Genomic DNA, 26,302 nt, shown 5'->3' on the forward strand with positions numbered 1-26,302 from the left:
CTCTCGCCAATTTATAGGAGTCACGTTACCTCTTTCCGTGTTGCTCCCAGTCACATGATGGAATCATGTGACAGTACCTTCTTATTGTCTAAGGTATGCACAGAATCTACAACAGAGTGAACAAAAAGATTGTATTCATAGTTGGGGTCCTAGTGAACCAGAATTCTCTTCATCGATGGTAACTTGAGAGCACGTTGTAAGTCGCTCTGGATAAGGACGTCTGCCAAATGCCTGTAAATGTAAATGTAAATCTCAGATCATTTCCTCATTTTATTGTGTCTCAGACACAATAAAATAGTCACGAATAGAGATAAAAAGCACAACAAATAGCTCTGCCGATATTTCTATGGAAAATAATATTCAAATAGCTGAGCACCAATTAGAACACTTCAACCTTATTAAAGAACATGAATTAATTAAATTAATCTCGTCGTCAAATCAATGTGCGCTTTGGATCCGCTCTCTACATATTTCCTTAAACAAGTAGCACCCAATTTTATAAATCCAATTCTTAAAATTATTAACTCATTGCTTAGCACTGGCCATGTACCAAGTTCATTAAAGTCTCAGTGTTTAAATCTAAACTGAAAACACATCTGTTTTCTCTGGTCTTCTGTTAAAGGCCCAGACACAGTGTCAAGTGAGTCATAGAGGGACGCAGGGTCAGTCCAGGGTTGGTAATGATTTGTCCAAAAAATCCAAAATGGTGTATTGAAAAAGAATCTAGAGTAGCTCAGAGTAAGACAGATTAGACTTGAGTGGCTAGGACTGGGAATGGTAGAAGTGAAATGGTCATCATAGTCCATTTAAGGTATTTTTGTGCTTGACTGTTATGGAATGCTTGACAAAAATATCTGTCTTTAACCTTGACTTAAATATTGCCTTAAGTATTTTTATTTAGTGTTATTATACTCATCGTTTCCATCGTTCTATGGGGGACCATTGAGATGTTCTCTGCAGCTACATCACTGTCTGGTACGGGAACTGCACTGTTGCTGAGCAGAAGGTTTGATTTTCCTTATTGAGTTTCATAGTATTTTTTTTTATTGATATTTAAGCTTTAGTTTAGTTGGATGATGGCTGGACATGACGGTGAATACGCACAACATCACAAAACAGGGGTTTAATAGATGATCAACAGGACAGGCAAGACATCCAGTAAGTAACAATGACCCGACGGTGAACAGACATGAACGGGGCAGCTTTATACAACCTTACGCAGGTGAACACGAAAACAGGACAGGACAATACACAGGACATGAAACTCACGTTCTGTCAGGACAGTATTCTTATTACAGTATTTATTCTATTTATCATTTTCCTTGGTAGGAATGTCTTTGATATCTTTTTATAGATGATCATTTCTGTAGGATTGAGAGAGCCAGAGAAGGTATCTCATTGTATATTTATTACATATGACAAATTTACATGCGACATAGATTAAAACAACATGGAAATGTTCATGCAAACTGGTCAAGGTTACATTTCAGATGACTCTTAAGCTACATAATTACATCGATCAAACACATCATGTTTTTATTTGGATGAAGACATGAGGAAGCATAACAGGAAATGAATCAATGAGTTCAAATATAACAAAGCACTACACATGTTCATGAACTATTATAGATTAAAAACATTTTATTGTTATTACGACAAATGTAGCTCTAAAAAATATTACTTGTTTTTAATGGAGATTTCATTTGAGTTTTTGGATAATGGGTTACTTCTGGATGTTTTGAAGTTCCCCTGAGAAGAGAATTACAGTGTGTAAGCAAAATGGTAGAACCGAGCACTGAAATCTCTAAAGGCTTCCGTGGAGTTACTCACCTTTGATTTGTGACTGAAATGCTCAGCCAGAGCATCTCGAACCTTTATAAACCACAAATATGCAGATCAACTACATAGCATACAACGATATTCTGAAATATTAGCTTAAATATTCTACCTTTTTCTCTCCCAAACAGGCAAAAATAAGAATGAATAAACCCTGAAAACAAAGAGAATGCTATCTGTAACACACACAATGACCATTTCTAAATGTTATATATAAGTGATAGAGAGTAAATACCTGAAATGCATTGAGCAGTATAAAGGAGTAGTTTACAATGAAAGAAAGTGGCTCCGTAGTTAGGTCCACAGTCAGAACAAAAAATCCAAGAGCCCATGTTATTCCAAAGATGGGGGTTAAAAAGATTACTGCCTTTAGAATGCTTCTGATAACATCCTTCTCATTCTGAAATGCTCCCTCAGACACAGATGGTTTCAGCAGTTTTAAAATGACCACAATCAGAGAACAAAAATTGATGAACACAATTACACCAACTGGCATAATAAAAGCATAGATTGATCCTTGAAACAGGCCATCATATTTCAACCAGCAGGTATCTAGTGAGAAGTATTCTGAGTTTGTACCTCCATTTTGGTAAGATATGTATGTCAACAACACAATAAGGAAGGGACAGAAGTAACCGAGAGAAAAAGCGAAAGCTAAATATACCTTCTTTGAGAGTTGGTGGAATATGAAAATCAAGGAATGGAGGAGCACCATACTCAGGGACAGCATCCAAAAAAACATGGCAAGGAAACAGAAATGCTTCAAAACAACAAGAGGCAGACACCAGTTACTTAAAGTCTGTGAGGAAGAACTATCAGAATTTGGAGAAGCCAGGAAAGCACAGTCAGCGATGAGCAAACATAGGGAGATGTTGATCAGGGCTGTGTGCCGAAAATGTGTGATGGTTGACTTTACAACTTTATTCCAAACCAAAAATTCAATCAGAAGACAGATGGTGAGTGAGGTAATTGATACTCCCAAGCCAATTTTGGTCAGTTGGTCCGCAAATGGCAGCTGCTCTGGTGTTTTAGACATAAGAATAGTGAATGCACAAAGATGGCTGCAATAACAGACACCAGGATTGTCAGCACCCCCCCAATCACATCCGTCACTGGACCATTGATTGTCCTTCCAAACTACACAGTGCATTTTGTGATTTCTTTTTCGCTGTACACTGAAATCAAAATGAACACCACTCTGATTATTTGCAATGACTGACACCACAGAACCAAGAAGATCAACAGATTCATTGTTAAGTGTATGTGGTAGAAGATTTTTCAGAGTTTTGAAAGCCGTTACGGTGGCATTTTGTATGAAATTGTTTACTTGTACATTCACATTTAAAATGTCACACTGTTGACAGGTCTTTAGCAATATGTTTTCAGTTGTTTGTGTTCCGCTATTTATTTTAAACGCTTGGATCAGCCCTTCAACAGAATCAAGGTAACGGCCCGGCAAACTCTGGTCTGGAGTACTGTTCCAGGAACTCATCAGAGATTCATTCACTAAATTGCTGGCTGATTTCAAAAAGTCCTAAAAGGAGAATCAAAGAAAGCAGCAATGACAATTATATATTTACATTTGAAGATAAGTACTAGGTTAAAACCTAGAGATTGGTAGAATCTTTCTTCCTCAAAAGTCACAAATTATTGATCCATTTAAATCCCCCTGGTTCGCACCCCTTAAAATGCTATGTGGGAGGCAGTGGAACAATTCATTCAACATACTACAAGCTCCTTGCTGCACCATATTTACAGATCCCTCAGAGCATACAACTCACTATGTTTTTTTCAGTGTCTTAATTTGATCAGTTTTGATAAATAGTTTTGAATTAAAGTACAGTGTGATCAATAGACAGGATTTAATAGATGCCTATTTCCACTAGTTAAAAACTTCTACAGATAAATGTAGTTACATTAGTCTTAGTTTAAGACAAATGTATTAATTAAACTGACCACAGATAAGGAGCAAGAGTCAATTCTGATTGACCTCAATGGTCAAAATGGACCCCTTTTGTCTTTAAGGTTCTTTAAAGGTTCTGCTGTAATAGCTTCATATTGTTTTAAATGGAACCTTCCTGAACCTTGTAGTTTTGTTTGAAGAAAACATTTTCTTAAGTGTCACGGCCACCATCACACCGCCAGGCCCAAAGGGGACATGCGGCCTACTGCCTACGGGGATGGCCATCCAGAAGCAGACGGAGCCAAGACCGGCGTTCCATATAAACACCTGGCGGCGCTGTGAGCTCTTTATTGTGATATCCCTTGTTGCTGTAAGCCTTCTCCTCTGACTGATCCTGCTCCAAGATGACCGTCTGATTACAGTTATGTACTTAACAAAAAGTGGACCTGAACCCAGTCGAGATGATCAACAAGTGCTAAACACCTCTGGGAACTCCTTCAAGACTGTTGGAGAAGCATTTCAGGTGATGACCTCTTGAAGCTCATCGAGAGAATGCCAAGAGTGCAAAGCAGTAATCAGAGCAAAGAAACTAGAATATAAAACATGTTTTCACTTATTTCACCTTTTTTTGTTAAGTACAGAACTCCACATGTGTTCATTCATAGTTCTGATGACTTCAGTGAGAATCTACCAACGTAAATGGTCATGAAGATAAAGAAAACATGTTGAATGAGAAGGTGTCCAAACTTTTGGCCTGTACTGTATGTATAGACAGTGTTCAATTGCTTTCATCTTGATATATTGTCATGGTCGGTGTTTTTCCGCAAGGCCCCTAGATGAGATCTGGAAGAGGAGGGGCTAAATGTGGTCTACAAGCATCCATCAGCCATCTTGACCACGGCAAGTTCATTGCGTGTTTATTTCCAATGCTGCAATTTAACCTTCAACCTGACCTCGTTGGATTACCCTTGCCTGTCCTCGACGTTGCCAACTGCCTGCCCCTCCCTAGATTCTCTGCCTGCTTTCTCCTGTGTTTTATCTGCCCTCTGTGTTGCTTACCGACGCTTCATGACACCCCAACTGCCTGCCCCTCTGCTCTGACATATATAAATCAAGAACATTCCACAAAGTATGAATGGCCAGTTCTATAAAATTATTCTAATTATCTGCACAGCAAATGAACCTCATTCTCCACAACACCTCACACAGCTCTTCAGCCAAAAGGGGTTCACAAAACCCCTCTTATAGTGTACTCCTAACTAGGATTTCCAAATATTAAGTTGAACATTTCTTCAAAAGTACAAAAAGAGTCAAGAAATAGGTGCTGCTATTAAGTTTACAAAAGAAAAGACAATGAGTCTTTTTCACAATGTTAAGTACATCAGAGGTGACTTTTGCTCCTCATATGGGTTCAGTTTAATGAATAAGTCTGTTTTAAATTAAATGTTACATTTGCTCAATTTATTTCACTAAATTAAGTTGTAATAGCTGTCCTATATATTTTTTGGAGAATACAGATCTATGTTTTACCAAACAAAAGTAATGTGACCAGACCAGAACAAAATCTGGGTCATGTGAAGGCTATCAGTTTCATATTGCTTTGTTTCTATGGTTTTTCTTGTTTACCGAGAATACAACATTATGAACAAAAAAGCTTTGGATATAGTAGATATACATACAGATAGTACAGTTGTATTCAGCTGTTTGCCACATCCATCACAGCCTGTTGTCTGATTGTTGATGACACGAAAAAAATTCACTGATGTATTAATATCAGCAAATGAGGTTACAACCTCACTTTGACTGGTAGAGTTTTTTAAACTCCCAAACAATTGTTTACTGGTTTCTTCAAAGTCTCCATAGCCTTTCTGAAGATTCTGTAATTAAGAAGGAATTTATAAATCAGTTTAGTCAAATGCATTTGAAAGACACAGCTTCGGTACTGACACCTGTTGTATAGTTAGTTCATTGTCTGTAGATCCAACTTTTTTCCAAAGTTATACAAGCAGGCTTTTGGTGGGTTATAGCTCCGCCCACCACACAGGAAAACACAGCTTCTGTATTGACACCTGTATATATTGCAATTCATATTCTTGACAAATCTATACAAAATGCCTCTGTGTATGGACATGCCCTGTCTATAGATGTGGTTTCTTTTCAAATGAGCAGGTAAATGGATGTTCACTCTTCATACTAAATTTAAAAAATAAAATGTATTGTCTATAGTTCTCTAAAAATCCCTACAAATGACTGTTGCTTTGGCTAAAAGTGTAAATATAAATGTATGAGTGATCATGCTACACGCTTATCATTAAGCCTGCCATGGTCTTTCAGTGAACATTGTATTTGCATTGTTCTTCATGCAGTAGGAAACATGCATCATTAGGCAATGAGCCCCTGGATAAACGATAAGAAAATGATAGAGAATGAACTTACTACTGCACTTAAATAAATATAGTTCAGATCCACGTTTACACAATAATCCTGTATAGCTCTCCAAGTACTATTACAACATTCCCTCAACTTTTTTCCAACTTTTGATCCTTCACAGTTTAGCCAGGCTGTATATGTTGATTTGGCATCTGTCCATTCTGGATGGTCAGGGTCAGTTGGACAGACTGATGAGTTAGCTGAATAGATAAGAAGACAAGGATTAAAATTCTTGGTATTACAGAATTATGAATATTCTACTAAATACTGGAAATTAAAATTACACTATAGGAGTATAAGATTGTTTCAGGAGTCAGCTCAGCTCTACAAATAATGTGCCTTGACATTTTATTGTGTAGACCTATTATCTGAAAGTGAAAGTGATTCATTGTCACGTGACACACCACACTACACAGTGAAATGTGTCCTCTATTTAACCATCCCCCTTTGTGAGGAGTGGGCAGCCATGAAAGGTGCCCCCCAAGTGTCTGCCCCCATGCCAAAACATTCAGACTTACAGGATTGACTAGATGTTTATCCTCCTGTCCTGTCCTATGTCCACTTTTACGTGCACTTTATATTATTATTTCAGACTTTTGTTCGTAATACTTGTTGCCTATGATTTGAATACATTCCATCAACTCACATCTTGTATCCCGACCATTACATTTACATTTACATTTACAGCATTTACCAGACGCCCTTATCCAGGGCGACTTACAATCAGTAGTTACAGGGGACAGTCCCCCTGGAGGGTTAAGTGTCCTGCTCAGGGACACAATGGTAGTAAGTGGGATTTGAACCTGGGTCTTCAGGTTCATAGGTGAGTGTGTTACCCGCTAGGCTACCACCGTCCTATACACCACCCAATACAAATCCATGTCGCTCAGTTTGCCTCCTTAAATGATCCTACTAAACAATTATACAGATTACCTATTGGGTGTGTTATTTGTGGGTTACTACATGCAAATTGGATACCATCACTGGGATTATTGATCGGACTGATGGGAAACTGGACAACATCGTAGAAATTTGGACGGAGGAGACCAAAGACTAGAACAACCTCAAACGTTTCAACTCTTCGGCCAAAAAAAACCCAAACAACTTCCCTTCCCTAATCAGCACCTCCTTCTGAATCAACATCTCCCGCCAGGGCCAGGGCAGCTTGACCTACTCATAACCCAAGGACACTTAATCACACATTCACACATACTGATATACGCTCACCACCCACCCCACGCCTCCGCCCGCTCTGTCTCTTTCTTTATATGTTATGTTGCTAAGGTTTTTTTGGGGTCGTCACAACATACTCCCTACTGGAGTACAGTCTGGGGGCTCCTCATTTAATCCTGCTTTTTCTCTCTGTCGGAAAAATCATCATCCTCACACATTCATTAGTATTATTATTTAACTCCACTCTTTCCTTCCTCCATTATCGCTCATCTGCTGTGTGACGTATCCCTGTGTGTACACATTCTATACTGTTCCCACTGAGACTCACATGGAGACTGTACTTAATTTCTGTTTGTGGTCGTGTGTCGGGGTTTTCAGTTCTTTTATGTTTTGTTTCATTTACAACTTAACTGTCAATAAAAAAAATAAAAAAAGGATGAGGAGTTTCCACTGACTCTGTGATACCTAATACGAGTATACCTGCCAAGTAAAATATAGCAAAACACTTATTTTGTACAAAAAATTAAAGATGCTTTCAAAAGTATTACCAAGACAGATAATATGAAGCTTGAAACCATCCATAGCAATACAAGCAATAAGCAGGGAATGGCAAGATGGGGGCGTGGGGGACTCACCATAAAGAACTGGAACCACAATATTTTGTGACCTCTGCTGTCCTTTTCTGTTTGTGAAAGTGCATGTGATTTTTGGGACAGGATTGCTGCAGATGATCCGTGTTTCGGAATTGAAATATATGTTATAATTAGATGTCTCTGTAGAGAAATATATAAATATGCATTGTGGTTTTTGTACACCATTAAATTCTTTACTGGATTCACATTTTTATTATCATTCACACTTGTTAAACACATCAAGGAAAGATCTCAGGTGCAGGAGCAAGGAGCAATAAATACTATAAAGTCCTTGTTTTTTTTCATTGTCATGGCCAACACGCATCCAGCCCACCAGAGAGTGCCAGACCAGCCAGGAAGACCATGACCCGGAAGAGGAAACGGAAGCGTGCATCGTCGAGTATAAAAGTCGGGTGACCCTGAGGAGACGCTGCGCGCTCTTTGTGTGAGATTATTCATTTGAGACACTCGCTTCCTTAAATCACGACCTAGATCTATTGACCCATGAATAACGACCTTCGCCTGCCCCCAACTCTGAGCTTGATCCTTCGAACTACAACGAAATCCATGTTCCCCTGCCTTCCTGCCTCCCAAGACGTCCTCCCGTCCCGCCCATGTTCCCAGACAATCCTGAAACCCGCCGTCTTCCTATTCTCTTCAGCCCCGGTAACCCCCACAGATCCCGACTCCACTTCCCGGAGTCAGGTCATAACGGTCAGGACACGGGATGCATGCAGGTGTGATTCCAGGTTGGTTTATTGTAGAAAATAGAATAAAGGGAACTGGGATCAAACAGACTCACAACATTCAGGGTCAGTACGTTGGGAATGGCTGACATATTATACGAAGGTTTAGAGCCAAATATGTTGATATTTCACAGTGTACACAGTCATGATTGTGGATAAATCAGGGGCGCCCCTTACCCCTCACCTGGATTGTTGGGTTCATGTTAAGATGGGGCTGATATGGACTATCTGTCTGTTACCTGTGTACCACTCATATCTGCTTATTACTTGGGAGGGGGCGGAGTCACTGTCATTTAACACTGAATATTGTCAGTTTACATTTACATTTACAGCATTTACCAGACGCGCTTACAGTAGTTACAGTAGTTACAATCAGTGTTAAGTGTCCTGCTCAGGCACACGATGGTAGTAAGTGGGATTTGAACCTGGGTCTTCTGGTTCATAGGCAAGTGTGTTCAACCATTTAATGACAATGTTTAAGAATTTTTTCTATGTCTTAGCTGTATTCTAGGTAGTATTTCCCTGTGCTGGTTAGCTGCTTATGTACCACTGGATTGTTTGATGCATGTTAGGTGGCTGTTAGTAACCAGTGTTGTGTACTATGTCTGTTCTTTCCATGCATTTGTATCGCTTCACCAGTGTTATTAGTTGTGGGAGTGGGACATTCTACACGACACAGAGATTTGTGCCAGTAGAAACTGAAATTAATATTTTGAATCTGAATTTTTTTGCAACACACAATCCGGGTCCTTGAGTGAAGATTCCCAGTCATCCAGGTGAAATTGTCTGAAAGTTGAGTCATGGCAGCTGGACTTTTTTATGGTAGATACGTTTCATTCGATCTGATCTAGTTGCCATGACTCAACTTTCAGACGTACTTGAGTGTATTTAATAAATGTGAGACTTGGTTCTTAAAAAGTGGTATAAACCTGTTGTTTATTTAACGAAACATAATGTTTCAAGTGTAAAGTTATGATAACAGAACAGGACTGAAACATTTTGACTTTTTGACTGGATGCAGCACGGCCTACAACCACAAAACTCAGCAGAGAGTAGTGCACTGATCTGTCCATCACAGGTGGAATCTACACCAGGCAATGCCTGAGGACAGCAGGGGAACTCCCCAGTCATAAACTATCCCCATATTCCCAAACTACCATCAGGCAGATGCTACTGAAGCTCTTGAACAAGTTCACGAACCGACACTCACCCGTTTGCTGCAACTTGGACCTAAATTGCATTTATTACTGTGTGTGTCTGCGTGTAGGAATTAGAAAATCTTAACCAGGTTTCAGGGAATATAGTTATTTAAATTAATTCAGTAGAAATACAAATATAGTTTAAGATACTTCTACTACAATCAAAGTGATTCGTTATTTTAATGACATTTCCACTGCACTGTGTATACTCACCTTTTTGGAAATTGATCATTTCTGCTCCCCATGTAACATTGTATGGTTCTGTGCTGGCTGTAACGGAACAAGTAGCAATTATATCAACATATGAGTGTCCAGACCTGCAGTCAGGAAACTGTGGATTTATGGAGATTTCAATGTCTTGTAGAAGTGCTACATCCACAAATACTTTGGCACGATGGATTAGTCCAGCACTGTAATATTCACATCTGTATGTTCCTGTAATGAAAAACAATATATTACAAAGCACGTTGACTACCAGCTCAATCCTACCTGATCTTTCCCCCTGTGAACCTGACAGATTTTAAACTGTGTAACCTGTTTTCAGAGAAAGACGCCTCTTTATCTTACCAACACTTCTTATATACAGCATCATTTAAATAAAACATTGTCTACAGCCGATTAATTCGTACCTACAGTCCTTCACACTGCCCTCTCCCACCTGGACCAGAAAAACACGTACGTGTGGATGCTGTTCATTGACTATAGCGCTACTATAGCTCCACCAGTTCAATCATGCCATCTACACTCATCATGACAGTCCATGGTCTGAACATCAGACCATCATCTCCTCCACATCTGCTGTGCACCCTGTTTACCCACGACTGCATGGGAACACACAGCTCCAACACCACAAATTTGCAGATGACACCACCATTATCAGCTGCATTTCTAATACAGGGCAGAGCCGAGGGCCCTGGCATCATACAAAGATACAAAGTGAAATGATTGTCACATGTGATACACAGCAGCACAGCACACGGTGCACGCAGTGAAATTTATCCTCTGCATTTAACCCATCACCCTGAGTGAGCAGTGGGCAGCCATGACAGGCGCCCGGGGAGCAGTGTGTGGGGACGGTGCTTTGCTCAGTGGCACCTCAGTGGCACCTTGGCGGATCGGGATTCGAACCGGCAACCTTCTGATTACAGGGCCACTTCCTTAACCGCTAGGCCACCACTGTCGATCATGGTACATCAACGACAACCTACTGCTCAACGTCAGCAAAACCAAGGAGCTCATAGTGGATTACGGGATGAAGGCCACACCCCCATCCACATCGAGGGAGCTGAGGTGGAGAGAGTCAGCTGCTTCTGATTCCTGGGCATCAACATCAGCGAGGATCTGAGTTGGTCACACCACATTGGTGCAGCAAGACAGCGTTCTTCTTTCCACGGCGTCTGAGAAGCTTCGGCATGGACTCCAGAATATTCACAAAAGTCTACCGGTGTATCATCAAGAGTATTCTGTCTGGCTGTATCACCACCTGGCATGGCAGCTGTAATGCGCTGGACCACAAAGCTCTGCAGCGGGTGTTCAGATCAACACAGGCATCACTAGGACAACTGCCAGCCATCCAGGACCTCTAAAGACAGCGCTGTAGGTGGAAGACACAGCGGATCCTCTCTGATCCCAGCCACCACATCCACAGACTTTTCACACTCCTGCTGTCATGCCGACGGTACAGGAGCATCTGGACCCGCCCCAGCAGACACATTCTGCAAATACTGGACTCTTCACAATGTCACTTTAAACAATATTTATATTGGATTACTATAATTCTATTTGTAAAGAGCCTCAGATTTGTATTATTGTCTGTAATTATGCTACATTGCCATTTGTAAAACATACTAGAAGGCAAACATACCTCTCCAAATATCCGACGCTTGGGAGATTGTTAGGCTGCAAGTATGGCTAAAACAGCTCAAGCTGGCTTGTGTTCCATTTGATATTTTTTGGTCTTGTGCTCCATTGATGAACCATGAAGCAACACCAAAATTATTGCTTGATGTATCACAGCTTAGAGCTATAGGAGCATTTTGTTTTACTAGATCTACTGATTCATTAATCCTTACAAGCCCTGCAAAGGAAAACACACCGAAAATTATAAGGATAATATACTGAGCTGGTGATACATTTTTTTTATATGAGAGGATATTGGGAGGAGCTAGAAAAGCAGGGGAACCCTCCACTACTATGCTCACCGTCCCCCTCACTATAACTGCACACGCATATGCACGCACACACAAACACCATTCACTCCACTACTACACATGAACAGGAAATAGATATATTACCTTCCGTCATAAGTTGAAGGTTTTGTCCAGAATTGGTCAAGGCTTTGTAAACTTTAAGAAGATCCTCAGGGTTAAAAGGGAAATTGATATTTGCTTGGAAATCTATGATAACGCTTCCTTTCCTGTCAGTATAAAACATGTCATGACAGAAGTAGTGTGCTTGAAGTAACAAAATGGTTTTATAATCACCTGATTCCTGTGATGCTTAGGGAGTTAAACCATTTCAATACACTAAAATTGCCTGAAAGCTGAACAAATGAAGCGCAAAGAAATCATTTTAAATGTCACTTTCATGCACACAATGTAAACAGAATAAATACACAGTTTAAGCTGTTATGATGTAACTTCTGTAAATGTCATTAACACAAGAGCGCTAATGGTAAACATTGCTCGTTCATTGATCCTCAAGGTACTCCTGGATTGTTCCTCTGTGTATGACCTGGCCCGTGGATACCCATTCTCTGGTGGACTGACTCCTGCCTCCAGGACCCATTTCCTAATCAGATCTTCCTGCCTGCTGATGGAGCTTTCTACACGACTACAGCCCGGATCCATCTGGAACTCCCTCTCCTGCTACCCGCTACAGCGATATGTGCCCCACAGAACCAGCCCTGACACAAAGTACAAATCACCATAAGTTAGGGTATATTAACTAGAAATAAGCTATTTCCATCCAGTTCCTGTAACCTTTGCCATCAGTGGACCCCAGTGGATGCAAGCCATCTGACTCAACATACAGTTGTAAAATTGTGTAAAATTTGACAGTGCATCCCAACAACGGCACTAAATGCCAAGGCAGAAATCAAATTCAATGTCAAATTCTTGATTACTTTTCATTTTACATTTTCAGTAAATTAATTTTAAACTGTACTCTAACCCTCTGAACAAAACAGCCCCATTGTAATATGAACTCTATGTGAGCTGCAAGAGTCACCCCTGCTTTGAAAAAGATCAACAAATTGAGAAGATACAGTAACATTGTCAATAAACATATCTGTATGGCAATCTATCTGCAGTAAATGTACGTGTATTCATTGATAAACCTTTATTTACTCCACAGGTCGGAAATTTTAAAGCGACTATACATGCATCAGATCCTGATCCAATCATTTCATTTGCTAATGAGATATAGATACAATACAAATTGCCCCCAGAGCAGAGCAGAGCACCTCAAATGGCACATGGGGTGCCAAAATGTGCCTTAACAGAAAAGATCACATACTAATATCTCAGTTTGGTTCAGGTTGTGTTCATAATGTTGTACTATTGCTTGACGTTTGTAGCTGCCACAGCTATTTTTGAATGCATAAAACGCTCTAAATGTGTAAATATTTTTAGGCAGCCATTAATTTTTTTTTCTTGTGTTTTATCTTCATTTCTCTTCTTCCCAGCAACATATACATTGATTCCTCTGAAGTGTTACCTTTATAATGATATTAAAATGATACTTTCTGAGATATGCACTGTGTATTTTTGGTATGTCATTTTCAAGCAGGGATCTCTGAGATTGAGGCTATTAGAAAATGTATATAAAGGCGAAAAAGGTTAATATTAATCTGATATTGAGGTTTTTTCCTGATCGTGGTTGCTTCCTGACAGATGGATGAAATTGTTACGTCCCAGGACATATGCTCTCACGTGGCTGTGTTTTTGTGTCCTGTCTCTTTTAGGTTTACTTCATGTGAGCAGTTGAAGCCTACCAGCTCCACCAGGCAGATGGGCCTATTGGTCACCTCTATCTATATAAAGTGACTTCGGATGGTTTTCTGGAGGTCCCCAGGGTCTGCAAGGCCCTTACTCCTTTTTGAGAGTCCACGGAGATCTGCAAGGAGCTCCTTTGGGGATTTCATTCATGTGTGCTTTGGGAAATAGACCCTTTGTTAGTCTGTGTTAGCCTGTTAACTTTGTGTTTATGTGCCCGTTTTGTTAACTTGTGCGTGTTTGAGTTGTCCCAGCTGGACCGTCCCTTTCTTTATGCTGTACTGATGTTGGTTAACGGTGCTGAGTCCACTGCTTTATTGTACGTGTTAGCTCACTGTAAATAAAAGCACTGTTTCTATGATTTGTTTGGTTGTGAGTGTGTAACAGTGGACTTCCTCCTTTCCACACCCTTATCTCATTTCTTAAACCCCTAGACTTAGGAACGTGACAAAATGCAGAGGATCAATTTTATTGTCTGCTGTGTTAAGTTGTGTATCACAATGATCACTTCACTACTGAGTTAAAAATGATTTTTACTTTCTGGACCTGAATGTCCATCTCTGTTATGAAGCCTTTTTTAATGAAACCTTTGTTGAATGGGGGCAACGGAAAAATACGTACCTGAGTGAGGTAGACTGTCTTCTTTTGACTGTCCATTTGTAATAGCTCATTATCAAATTGGTCAATCAAAGTGTATGTTCCTAGGACTGTAACTAAAGGAGAAATTACAGATAGTTAGTTCATTGGTTCTAAGGGAAATTTAGGTATGCGTTGTGAAATGACATCACAGCACAATTTAAGGAATTAATGTCACTCATATGTCAAGATGAACAGAAATAGAAAGATGAAAGGACAGCTTGTTTGTATTTGTGCATTGTGCCACAAAGTTTTAAAATTCCTATTGTTTATCTATTTATTTTTTTGACTGATGAGAAAAAGTGAAATGAACTATGTAGCGTTTACAGGTGTAACATTTCTTATTGGAGAAATAGTACCATATGTTCAGCTTGTTGGGGGTAGTGGTTTGTGAACTAGAGAAATATTATAGAGAAATTCTCTAAAGAATGTGGAGTGGTGCCTCGTCTTTCTAGAACCTAGCGATACCTGGCTGGTACCTGTTGTTGGCCTGAATGTGATGTCCAAGACTCCTTGTGTCCACTGGTGTGGGGAACCTGTGGTCTCTATTGTTTGCTATTAGGAGTGGCCTCATTAATGCCAGGTCCCTAGCAAACAAAACTTTTATCCTGAAGGACCTCGTCACCTTGCATGGACTAGATTTTCTGTGTGCAAGACATGGCCGAGCACTGGTGAGTGCAACGTCTTCTGTGAATATTTACCTGATGACTGCTGCTATTTTAATTCACTGTGGATGTCGAGCCAAGGAGGAGGAATAGCGACAACTTATAAAAGTATTTTTAAATGTAAGCAGCTGTCTCCACCACTATCAGTTACCAGCTTTGAAGTGATCATTTTGAGCTGTGAAGCTCTCACACAGTGTGGTTTTATCACCTTCCAAATATAATAAATATAATAATAACTTTGCTGATTTCTTGGCTGAATACATGCCAAAATATGAACATCTTATTGTTGGAGATTTTAATATCCATGTGTCTTGTCCAGATATGTCCATGGCAAAGGGCTTTTCAAATCTTATTGACTCTTTTAATCTTGTATTTATTCAATGTGTGACCAGTTCCACACGTGAACATGAACATGTTTGGTTTGTTCTATGTCATGGTTTTTGTGTTTTTAACATAGAGATTTGTGACACTTTGTTTTCTGATCATTGTCCTGTACTATTTGAAATTCCACTTGCATGTACTTCAGTTAAACCTCATGCTGCTGCCTCTAGCCCTTACCTGCTCTCTTCCACTAGGGCTCAAATCTCTCCGTCTGCTCATGCCCCCTCAATTTCTGTTCACGATCCCTGCCTTGCTATCTTTGAAAGATTTGAGTCTGTGACCCAGTCCTCTGTACAGGAGGTTGCTGGTCATCACCCTCTGCTCCTCTCTTGTATGGTGTCCCACAGGGCTCAGTTCTTGGCCCCCTCCTCTTTTCTTTGTTTTTTTTCTCCCTCTTCGTGTAATACTCAAATTTCACTTTTATGCTGATGACTCCCCTCATGACAACAGACTCAAGCTCTGTACAGCCATTACTTAGATGCTTTGATGTTATAAAAGCCTGGATGGCTCTTAACGTTTTTAAATTAAATAATAAAATGACTGAGGTGCTGGTTTTTGGAAGCCCCTCTGACACCAGTAAGGCATATTTAGATTCCTTGACCCAGTATAATAAGCCAATTGCCACGAATTTGAGGGTCAAACTAGCTGCTGAACTTAAGCTTGGTAGTCAAATTAAAGCAGTCATTAATCCAAGCTTCTTTCAACTGAGGCAGCTGGCTAAAATACAACCTATTCTTTCCTGGCAGCATTTTGAGACAGTAATACATGCATTTGTCACCACTTGGCTGGATTACTGCAATGCAATTTATATAGAGGTCAGTGCTTCTTCCATCATAGAGGTAGCTTCTCTTTACAGCATTTATCAGACGCCCTTATCCAGAGCGACTTACAATGAGTAGTTACAGGGACAGTCCCCCCCAGAGGAATTTAGGGTTAAGTGTCTTTCTCAGGGACACAATGGTAGTAAGTGGGGTTTGAACCTGAATCTTCTGGTTCATAGGTGAGTGTGTTACTCACTAGGCTCCTACCACCCTCATGCATTTCCAGAGGAAGCAAAACGCTGCAGCTCATCTTTTATCTGGCCCTCGGAAGCTTGGGCACATCAACCCTATTTTAGCTTCATTGCACTGGCTGCCCATTTCATTTAGAATTCATTTTAAAATTCTTTTGTTTGCCTTTAAAGCCCTTCATGGCCTTGTCCCATCCTATCTCTCCTTAAGTCAATTTGCTCCATCCCTTTGCTCCCTCAGTTCAGCCGAACAGCTGCTCCTGAGTGTTCCCAGGAATAAGTGCAAAGTTAGAGGAGATTTTCTGTTGCAGCTCCCAAACTTTTAGCCCTGATTTTGACACCTCATGAGATTGTCAGAATGGGGCACTAGGACACACTAGTGGTTGGTGTTTGAGCTTATTTAAAGTTTTATTTTAGTTGCTTTTAGTGATTTCTATTACTGTTTTATGTTGCTGATTTTGTTTATTTTATTCATCCTGTATTGTATTTTGTTTTATGTGGTGCTAGTTCTTTTATTTATTGTCCTAATTTATTCACTGTACAGGAGTTCCCGTGTTGGTTGCTTTAAAGTGCTTTATGAATAAAGTTTAATTGGATTCAATTGGAAACACTGAAATTATTCCAATGGGGAAGGGATGAGCCCCTGTGATTTAACACTGTAATGTAATTTTACACACTTAATTGAATACAGTAACACTAATTTGAGTGTGAAGTATATAAAAAATGACATATTTGGTAATAAAAATATCCTTATTTTCTAAAGATTTTGTGGGGAACATCACCCATGGTTTTACAAGCACCTTACCTCTGTTATTCGGGAGGCACATTGAAGCTGGGGATGAACTTGAGTTAAATTTACAACTATTATGTGGACAACAGTCAGGGTTACTTTGGCACACATCATTACTCCATGAGTTGGCTTGAGAACAATTACATTTGTAGAAGTCATCCCATTTCTTGCACTCTAAAAAAAAAGAGAACCAGATACATATTTATTGTCAAATATATTTCATGTATCGCACCTCATGATTTCAATGTTTTTGTGGATCAAGAAATTATTTTAGTATACATTGTACTGCACCCAGAAGTCTATCAATGTAGACTAACCCCTAAAATATCAATGTACAGACAGAAATACACAAATCAAGGTGAATACACACAGGGTGTTTATCTTAATTAACATTAACATTTGGGGTTCCACAAGGTTCCGTCTTAGGTCCGCTGCTGTTTTCCTTATGCATGTTACCTTTAAGTCATGTTATTCGCAAGCATGGTATTAACTTGCCAACGACACACAGCTGTCTATATCACCATTACCAGATGAGAGGCAGCAGATGAGAAGAATAGAGAATTGTCTGAAGGACAGTAGACAGTGGATGCTCACCAACTTTCTTCTGTTAAATCCTGATAAGATTGAAGCTCTTGTACTTGGGCCTTATGCAGCCAGATGTAGGCTGTCTGACTGACTCACCAAAAATAGAAGTAACGTCAATGGAATGACCTACCAATCATTGTCAGGCAGGCTCCGTCAATCACCGCGTTTAAATCTTGTTTAAAAACTCACATTTACACCCTGTTTTTTTACACATTGTGAGGTGGTTCTTATATGGTGTTCTTATGCAGTGTTTTATGTGGTTTCTTCAATCATGTCTTAACTCTTTTACTATGTTGTCTTAAATGTTTTCTGTTTTATTCAACCCTTTAAATTCAAATTGCTGCATGTTCTCTCTTTTATTTCATCGTATCCACATAAAATGTTTCTTTTTATTTCTGAGCAAGGAATGTAGCGAGAAACTGAAGCAAGAGTATACACAGTTTCAGCAAGTCTTTAGAAGTAGTAAAGGCAAGATCAAGGACAGAAAATCGCCCACTCCCTGCCACCAGATGAGCTAGAGGTTGCCAGTTATGCAGGGAGGCGCAAGTGGGTGACAGTCGTAAACACTGCTATCGCTGTGGACAAGATGGCCATGTTTCCAGAGGGTGCAGGCAGAACAGACTATCACAGGGAAACAGGACGGGGCTGCAGTACCGGGACACCCAGTAACCCAGCCACCCTCCATGTCCCAAGTAAACCTTGTTGCTGTGAAAGAAACCACTGTATTTCCATCTAAAGCATCATGATGTGTGATGCATAGTCCACCACAAACTTCACAGTTGAAGAACAGCAAATTCAATAGTGACATGCCCACCCATTACATGCCTTTGCAACGTCTAATTGGGAATTGGGAAGAGATGTGTGGTCCAATGCCTCCCCTCCTGGACAATGTACCAGCAGAGGTGTTATGGGACATGGGGGCCAAGGCAAGTCTAATCAACAATGAGTGGCAGAAGCAGCATCTTCTACACTGCATTGTCAGGCCACTCTCGGGAATAGAACCATTAGTAGCATTGGCAGCAAAGGGGACTGAAATACCATATGAAAGTGAAAGTGAAGTGACAGCACACAGCACGCAATGCTTTTAACCATCACCCTGAGTGAGCAGTGGGCAGCCATAACAGGCACCCGGGGAGCAGTGTGTGGGGACGGTGCTTTGCTCAGTGGCACCTCAGTGGTACCTTGGCTGGTCAGGATTCGAACATTCTGATTACGGGCCGCTTCCTTAACCGCTAGGAGACCACCGCCCCACATGATGGATAGAGACTGTGACACACACCCAGAAAATACACAGCTATGTTAGTTGCTACTGACCCTATTGGCTTCAACATGATTGAGGAACTTGTGGGGAAATGGGGAGAGTGACAGCCAGGGTTCCAACATGTGCAACAAATCAACAGAATTTTTTCAGTTTTCACTGACAGTAAAGGCAGCAAAATGCTAAAGCTATCACAGACACCAGTCAAACAGTAGTGTTGGGACAATACGAACAGGAAAGAGAATAAATAACCACCATATCTGTTCAAGCACACACGGGGGCCCAGTTTGTGGGACAGAGTCTGTTGTTTGTCCCTGATGAGTTGTCACAACTGCCTGAGGGTGTGATCATCAAGGGGGGGTCTGGTCACTGTCATAGAGGGCAGGACAGCCCACGTACCAGTCTCAATTGCTAACACCAGCATATGTAAAGTGAAGTGATTGTTTGATGCCACACTGACCCCCCACACCATTTTAGGACACCTTGCTGAAATAAAAACAGCATATCCCATCAGGATGGGGCCCACAGACAAGGCACCAGAGGTAGATGAAACAACACTTTTATTTCTTATATAGCCCAAAATCACATACAGTATGTCTCATTGGGCTTTGACACTGTCAGGATTGTGTCTCAAGCTGCAGCCAATCAAGACAGGAGTTTAAAAGCCTTATTGTAGCATTTTTGTGAATTTGACCTTCGTTGTGGACCTGGCAACTTTGTGTTTGTCTTTTGAGTTCTGGCAATCGCTACATTCCTGCAGGCTAGTTTAAGTTCTCCCTGGTATAGCCTAGTGGGTAACACACTCGCCTATGAACCAGAAGACCCACGTTCAAATCCCACTTACTACCATTGTGTCCCCGAGCAAGACACTTAACCCTAAGTTGCTCCAGGGGGACTGTCCCTGTAACTACTGATTGTAAGTCGCTCTGGATAAGGGCGTCTGGTAAATGCTGTAAATGTAAATGTATTTCCCCTGTTTTTGGCCATCATGCCCTGTTTCTTTGTGTTTATTAATTACTTATTGTTTCTCTCATGTCCCGCCTCTGTGCTTCTTTCCCCTGTCAGCTCGCCGACGTGACAGAATGTTGCTGCTCCTACCAAAACCGCAGATCAAAAAGGCAGAGGAGGAGAACCACGGAGAAGAACGCGGTCAGCCGTGGTAAGAGCGGGCGCCAGCGGGGGCAGTGCTGGGTGGTCCCCTTGGGGAGATCCGCGGCGAGATGCGCTGGGACCGGGATACGACCCCCATATGCTGGTTGAGCGTTATCTTCACCGGGGATCGTAGGTGAAGCGGGTGAGTGGGCGGAGCAAGGACAAGGCTGCTCATAGACATACATGGTGTGTGTATAACCAGTTTAACAATTCAGGTATGGACACAAATAGCAGCGTTTTGCGGTTTGAGAGGGGGAAAAAAATCATTGGTAAGTAATTTTTGAGTAGTGAAAGTGAAGTGATTGTCACGTGTGATACACAGCAGCACAGCACACGGTGCACACAGTGAAATTTGTCCTCTGCATTTAACCCATCACCCTGAGTGAGCAGTGGGCAGCCATGACAGGCGCCCGGGGAGCAGTGTGTGGGGACGGTGCTTTGCCTAGTGGCACCTCAGTAGCACCTTGGCGGATCGGGATTCGAACCGGCAACCTTCTGATTACGGGGCCACTTCCTTAACCGCTAGGCGACCGCTGCCCCAAGTATGGGAGGGTGTGGCACCCAGGACATTGGTTCGGATGCATGGTGCCCTGTATGAATATATAGGTATGTTTATTTGTGTTTGCCTCCCCATTGTTAAATTCATTTTTGGGGTGTTCTAGTTAAAAATACTTTTGGCTCCGTTAGCGCTCCCACCTGCTTCTGTTTTGGTTCCCGAAAGAGCGAGTTGGGAGGCATTCATCTCTGCGTGGCAGAAGTAGAGCCAGTCCAGCCACGGAGCGGTCACAACGAAGTCACAGTGCACTCACGGGAAATGTTTGATTATGGGTTGCAGCCCTGAATAAACTAAGTTGCCACCTGGAAAATTGTCTTTCATTCAGCATGTGTAACATATTACATTTTTTAGCTTAACACTTCTGGTATGAAAACCAAAGAAAAAAAATTCTTACAATCCTATTAACCACATACTTAACCTGAGACCGATTCTTATGGAACTCTACCCTTTTAGCCCTGAGGAGAATTCATTCGAAAAGGAAAGAATCAACAATATTCCTTAAATTGTACAAGCAGAACAGCATCATTAAAAAACAACAAAGCAATGTTGGTCCGAGTTGGTCAGTTTAAAGAAAAGAAGAGAAAGAAAGTAAAGTGATTGTCACATGTGATACACAGCAGCACAGTTTGTTTGACTAATTTTGCTGTAAATATATAAATGTATTTTTTCCAAATTCATATTTTTATAATACAATATTAAAATACAAAGACTATGTGTTAATATTTAAATGTAATTCGGAGTTGCAAAGAATTACCTGTTGTGTATTTGAGATCTGAGATGTTTCCATTAGATGTAGGAATATTGTGGAAAGAACTCAGTAGTGCTGTAAAATTTCCAAATCCTCCTTCCTCAATGGTTAATGTTGCATATAATGTTGCATATGACACTGAAACAAAAGAAAAACAGTTAAATGTGTCCTTTTTTCTTTTAGGCTTTAGCCATGGTCAGATGTTAAGCACCTCTGGTGTATTTTAATACTGTTTTCCTCCAAATCTGTGGCTCAAATGTATGAATTTATTATATCAATCAAATTGGAATTAAATGTTCCTAGTAATGGTCTACTTCCTAGTAGGAGTGGAGTCGAATCTGTTTCTGCCTTCTTGGACTTATGTGCCTAATAAAAGAGTGAATGGGGACATGGTGACCACTTCAGGAATAAACTTTGCAGCCAGTGTAAAATGTAGAAAAATGCTGTCTAGTGTATGGTCATGGGCGTCTCCTCCCTCCTGCTCCAGTTTCTGTACGCATAATAAAATTTGCTCATGGCACCAATGATGGACATCGCAAACATGATCTCTGTCATAACCTTCTCCAGATCACTACCAAACCCAACTGGATCATTCGACTTTTTTTAAAAATTCTGAACCCATTCACTAATAATGTAACATTCGAACATTAGACAAATAAAACTTAACACGTCAACATTTATTCAAATGCAAATGCAAATAGTGGACACCACTACTTCCTTGAGGACCAAAACCAGCCTGTGCTCCATTTAGATACTAGATTTAAAAAGTTTGTCTGAAAGTTGTGTCGTGGCAACTGGACTTTCTTTCTTTAAGGTAGAGACATTTCATTCTGCATCCACAGAACTTTGTCAATCTGAGGGAAGTTGGCTTGACAAAGTTCTGTGGATGCAGAATAAAAATTCACCTGGATGACTGAGAATCTTCACAGACACACACTTCTTTTGGTTTCTTTACTTTGACTGACCTCTTGCATGTGAACATTTTAATCCTAATGTAAAGGATTGCCCGAATTCTTGTCTTAATTAATAACTGTACGCAGTAAAGATGATTCAGTGCCAAAGCCATGTTTAATCTTTATGGATAATTAGTTGATTTCAGGACATTTCTATGTCATTTTATTGTTTTTTAAATCACTCGATTGACATCCATCTTGGTCTATCTGACCCTGATCTGATAATTATTCATAAAGTGAAATGTGGGGTAGTGGCAAATTAAATCCACATTTTTAAGGACCTTAACATAAAATTTGATTCATTATTGCATGCTTTTTGAAAAGACACCCTGATCTTAGTTAAACCTTGTATAGTAAAAGCCTGATGAATTAATATAATTTTTTACTACGGGTTTACACAGTTTTGTTCAAATACATATTATCTCCATAAGATCTCCATAACAAAAACAGCATTTAAACAGCAGTATCCTGAGCAATAATGTTTATTTAAAAATATATATTCAAATAACATAACCTATGTCAAACTGATGTTTCAAAGGATACATATTTAATGACTAATGAGTGTTTCTGTGGATGATGAAAAGGAGGAACTCCAGCATAGCCCCAATTTTACATATATATATATATATATATATATATATATATATATATACACACACACACACACACACACACACACACACACACACACACACACACACATACACACACACACACACATATATATATATATATACATACACACACACACACACATATATATATATATATATATATATATATATATATACATATATATATATGTATACACACACACACACACACACACACACACACACACACACATATATATATATATATATTTTATGTGTTTTATTTTATTTTAAATAGCTTGTGTTTCTCAGTGTTTGGGTTTTGCTTATGTAAACTATTACTATTTGTGCACTATTACATTTTACTACACTATCTTATGCCCAAATATAATAGATTGTGTCTGTTGATTTAGATCTTTCAGTTATTGTGTTTGAAATGCGATCTGTTTAAAAAAACACACATTTGTCCATTGTAAATGTTTAATAACAAAGGCTTTGATTTTTTTTAAAAATGTCTTTGTATGGTAATATTTGTTTCAAAATACTCACCATTTTGGCAAGAAACCTAAAGTAAAAGGGGGAAATATTTTAAATTGAGCAAATAATTATTAATATTAGTAATTAGTACTATAATTACTAGTTAGTTATTACTTAATTAATTATTACTTAATTAATACTATATTAAAGTACTATATATGCAGTAATGCAGAAATTCTATATAAGAACAGAAATGTATTGCCACATTTGCAAGCAAGAAAACTAACCTCGCAGAAAAACAACAAGTTGCTCAGAGCCATTATATATCCAGCCTTCATTTTGTCTAAAAGAAGAAAATATTTGACACAAATGCACATAGCAAATACTAATTTTCATTTTGAAAGAGAAAATTACATCAGATATTAAATTGTTGTACAGACCTTTTTCTTTTAGTGTCCAAAGATAACAGTTACCTAGAGCTGCTGGTTTTCCTTTTCATTTTGTATTTCATGTTGGCCCTCAGATGTTCATTAAGTGGAGATGATTTCACTGTAGGCAAATAAACACAACACCACATTCATGTGTTATTTGAGTATTAAAACTAATTTCCGGATCTATTTGCCTTTTACAGCAGTGAATCAATGACGTGGCAAGAGCACACACACACACACACACACACACACACACACTGAACATTATACAGTTTTTAATTGTATCTGTTGCTGTACCCATCTTTAAAGGGCCTGACTGGAGTCAGTTTTTAATACAATTTAGATTTTTCTTGCTATAGAAATACACACAAACATCAACTCATTTCCCTGCTGAAAGAAAACACTGCCATCAGGTAATGATGTACCAGCTTGTCTTCCCATAATGCATCCCTGTTTCTGTATCTTCCCCTGGTAGGTGACACACACCTGAGCATCCAGAGGATCAGGATACCTTCTTCTATTGCTCTGTGGTCCAGTTCTGATGCTTGTGTGTCCATTGTAGGAGCTTTAGGCGGTGTACATGTTTCACCATGACCATTCGGACTGGTCTACAGCTGCACAGCTTCACTAATGGTAAACTGTGTTGCACTATGTATTCTTACACCTTTCCATCAGAACCAGCATGAATCTCTTCAGATAATTGCTGCAGTTACAAAAAAATGATTAAGCCTCAGTGATATCTGGGATCCTGTACTTTTGTCTACAGGAAGCACTAGCTGACCGTGTCAGTTAAATCCAAATTTGCATTTTACTGGAATTTTTCTTCCTTCACTCCAGGCCAGTTACACAAGGTCACTGTTGCTCAAAGTTGTTTTCCTCATTTGTGTCATGAGTAAATTCCCCATAAAAAGTGAAATATTAATGATTATTGAATTATTATTGGCATTTATTAAAATATTAAAGGCAATAACATGCATGCATCAGTCCTAACCACAGAAGTAGATGACAAAATGGGCTAGATGAGGTTGCTGGTAACAGAGCCTCTAAGGCTCTAAGAGATAGTTTCTGAGCGGTTTCAGACACATGGTGGCAGGTGAAAATGAATGATTAAGAGGAAGGTTCAAGGTTTGGATGATAAAGGCTGCTGCTGCTTACGACTATATCTTTATTGGCTGTCCTAGTTAGGGTACCAGGCCACTGTAGCACCAATATACCACCATAACCACATATTTCAGTATCGGTCGTACAGTGCAACCGTCTGCCAATGCTTCTGTCGGTTTTCTCCGAGACACGGAATCAAGCACCCAGACTACTGGCAGACCCCAGTGATCAGACCAGCAAATAAATCCTGGTTCCTGACAACTGCTTTACAAGGACATACCATGAAACAAACCAGAGGGTCACCACAGCCACCACCACCGTTACAACTACAGCTATAGGGATCTTCAAGTGGACCAGTAACATCATTTTTTTTGTGTGGAGTTTTTCCTTGTGTGCAGAAGGGTCAAGTGTGGGGGGTGTCAACTGTAGGGCCTGTCAAAGCCCATTGAGACATACTGTATGTGATTTTGGGCTATATAAGAAATAAATGTTGTTGATATTGTGGCCTTCAGTATAAACCACTAAGCCCCGCCCCCTAGTTCACACCTCATAGGAACCTGACACTACACAAAACTACTGCACAAAACACGATCTACCTTTGATATACACCACAACATTATTAGTATTACTAATACTAGCATTACTACATTAATTTCTGTGTGGATAACACCGTACACACCAGGACTGTACGTTGCTACCCAAACAACAAGCCATGGAATACTCCGTCCTCAAGCAGAAGAGGAGGGCCTTCAAATCAGGAGACAAGGAGGAGCTGAAAAGACTGATCAGGGATGAGAAAGACAGCTACAGGCAGAGGATGGAAAACCAGCTTCAGCAGAACAATATCAGTGGAGGCTGGAGAGGCCTTAGAACCATCTCAGGCCACAAAGAATAGAACTCTGCAGGTGGGGGGGTGTGAGGTGGGCAAATCACTTTTTCAACAGGTTTGATTCATCTGCCACTGATTCTCCCCCCCATTCTGCCCCTAACATAACATGTGAGTCCCTAATATCTGCTGCAGAAACCCCCTCCCCAACCTCCACCTCTGTTCTA

The 26,302-nt window shown here is 40.1% G+C and overlaps 1 protein-coding gene across 2 annotated transcripts; it reads right to left on the reverse strand.

Moving 5' to 3' along the window:
• Nucleotides 1-1,373: 1,373 nt before the first annotated feature.
• LOC114765354 (adhesion G-protein coupled receptor F1-like) lies at nucleotides 1,374-24,299 on the reverse strand. 2 transcript variants are annotated; one of them, XM_028955531.1, is made up of 17 exons: nucleotides 24,158-24,299; nucleotides 24,005-24,060; nucleotides 23,790-23,805; nucleotides 21,701-21,832; nucleotides 17,411-17,569; nucleotides 14,536-14,627; nucleotides 12,403-12,461; nucleotides 12,214-12,335; nucleotides 11,784-11,996; nucleotides 10,133-10,354; nucleotides 7,978-8,115; nucleotides 6,176-6,369; nucleotides 5,419-5,616; nucleotides 2,072-3,370; nucleotides 1,949-1,990; nucleotides 1,831-1,872; nucleotides 1,374-1,749 (listed from the first exon to the last, which is right to left on the reverse strand). In XM_028955531.1, exons 2-17 carry the CDS (start codon nucleotides 24,053-24,055, stop codon nucleotides 1,678-1,680), a joined length of 3,051 nt encoding a protein of 1,016 aa, XP_028811364.1. In that variant the 5' UTR covers nucleotides 24,056-24,060; nucleotides 24,158-24,299; the 3' UTR covers nucleotides 1,374-1,677. The 2 variants fall into 2 exon arrangements, with proteins under 2 accessions (XP_028811364.1, XP_028811365.1); XM_028955532.1 differs by lacking the exon at nucleotides 17,411-17,569.
• Nucleotides 24,300-26,302: the final 2,003 nt, after the last annotated feature.

The sequence above is a fragment of the Denticeps clupeoides genome, chromosome 15 (assembly GCF_900700375.1).
Source record: "Denticeps clupeoides chromosome 15, fDenClu1.1, whole genome shotgun sequence".
NCBI lineage: Eukaryota > Metazoa > Chordata > Actinopteri > Clupeiformes > Denticipitidae > Denticeps > Denticeps clupeoides.

Coding starts and splice junctions, on each gene's coding strand:
- LOC114765354 (XM_028955531.1), bottom strand. CDS start 24,055: ATGAAGGCTGGATATATAATGGCTCTGAGCAACTTGTTGTTTTTCTGC. Junction 12,462..14,535: donor AGACAGTCTACCTCACTCAG/GTACGTATTTTT, acceptor TCATTTGTTCAG/CTTTCAGGCAATTTTAGTGT. Junction 12,336..12,402: donor CTAAGCATCACAGGAATCAG/GTGATTATAAAA, acceptor TTATACTGACAG/GAAAGGAAGCGTTATCATAG.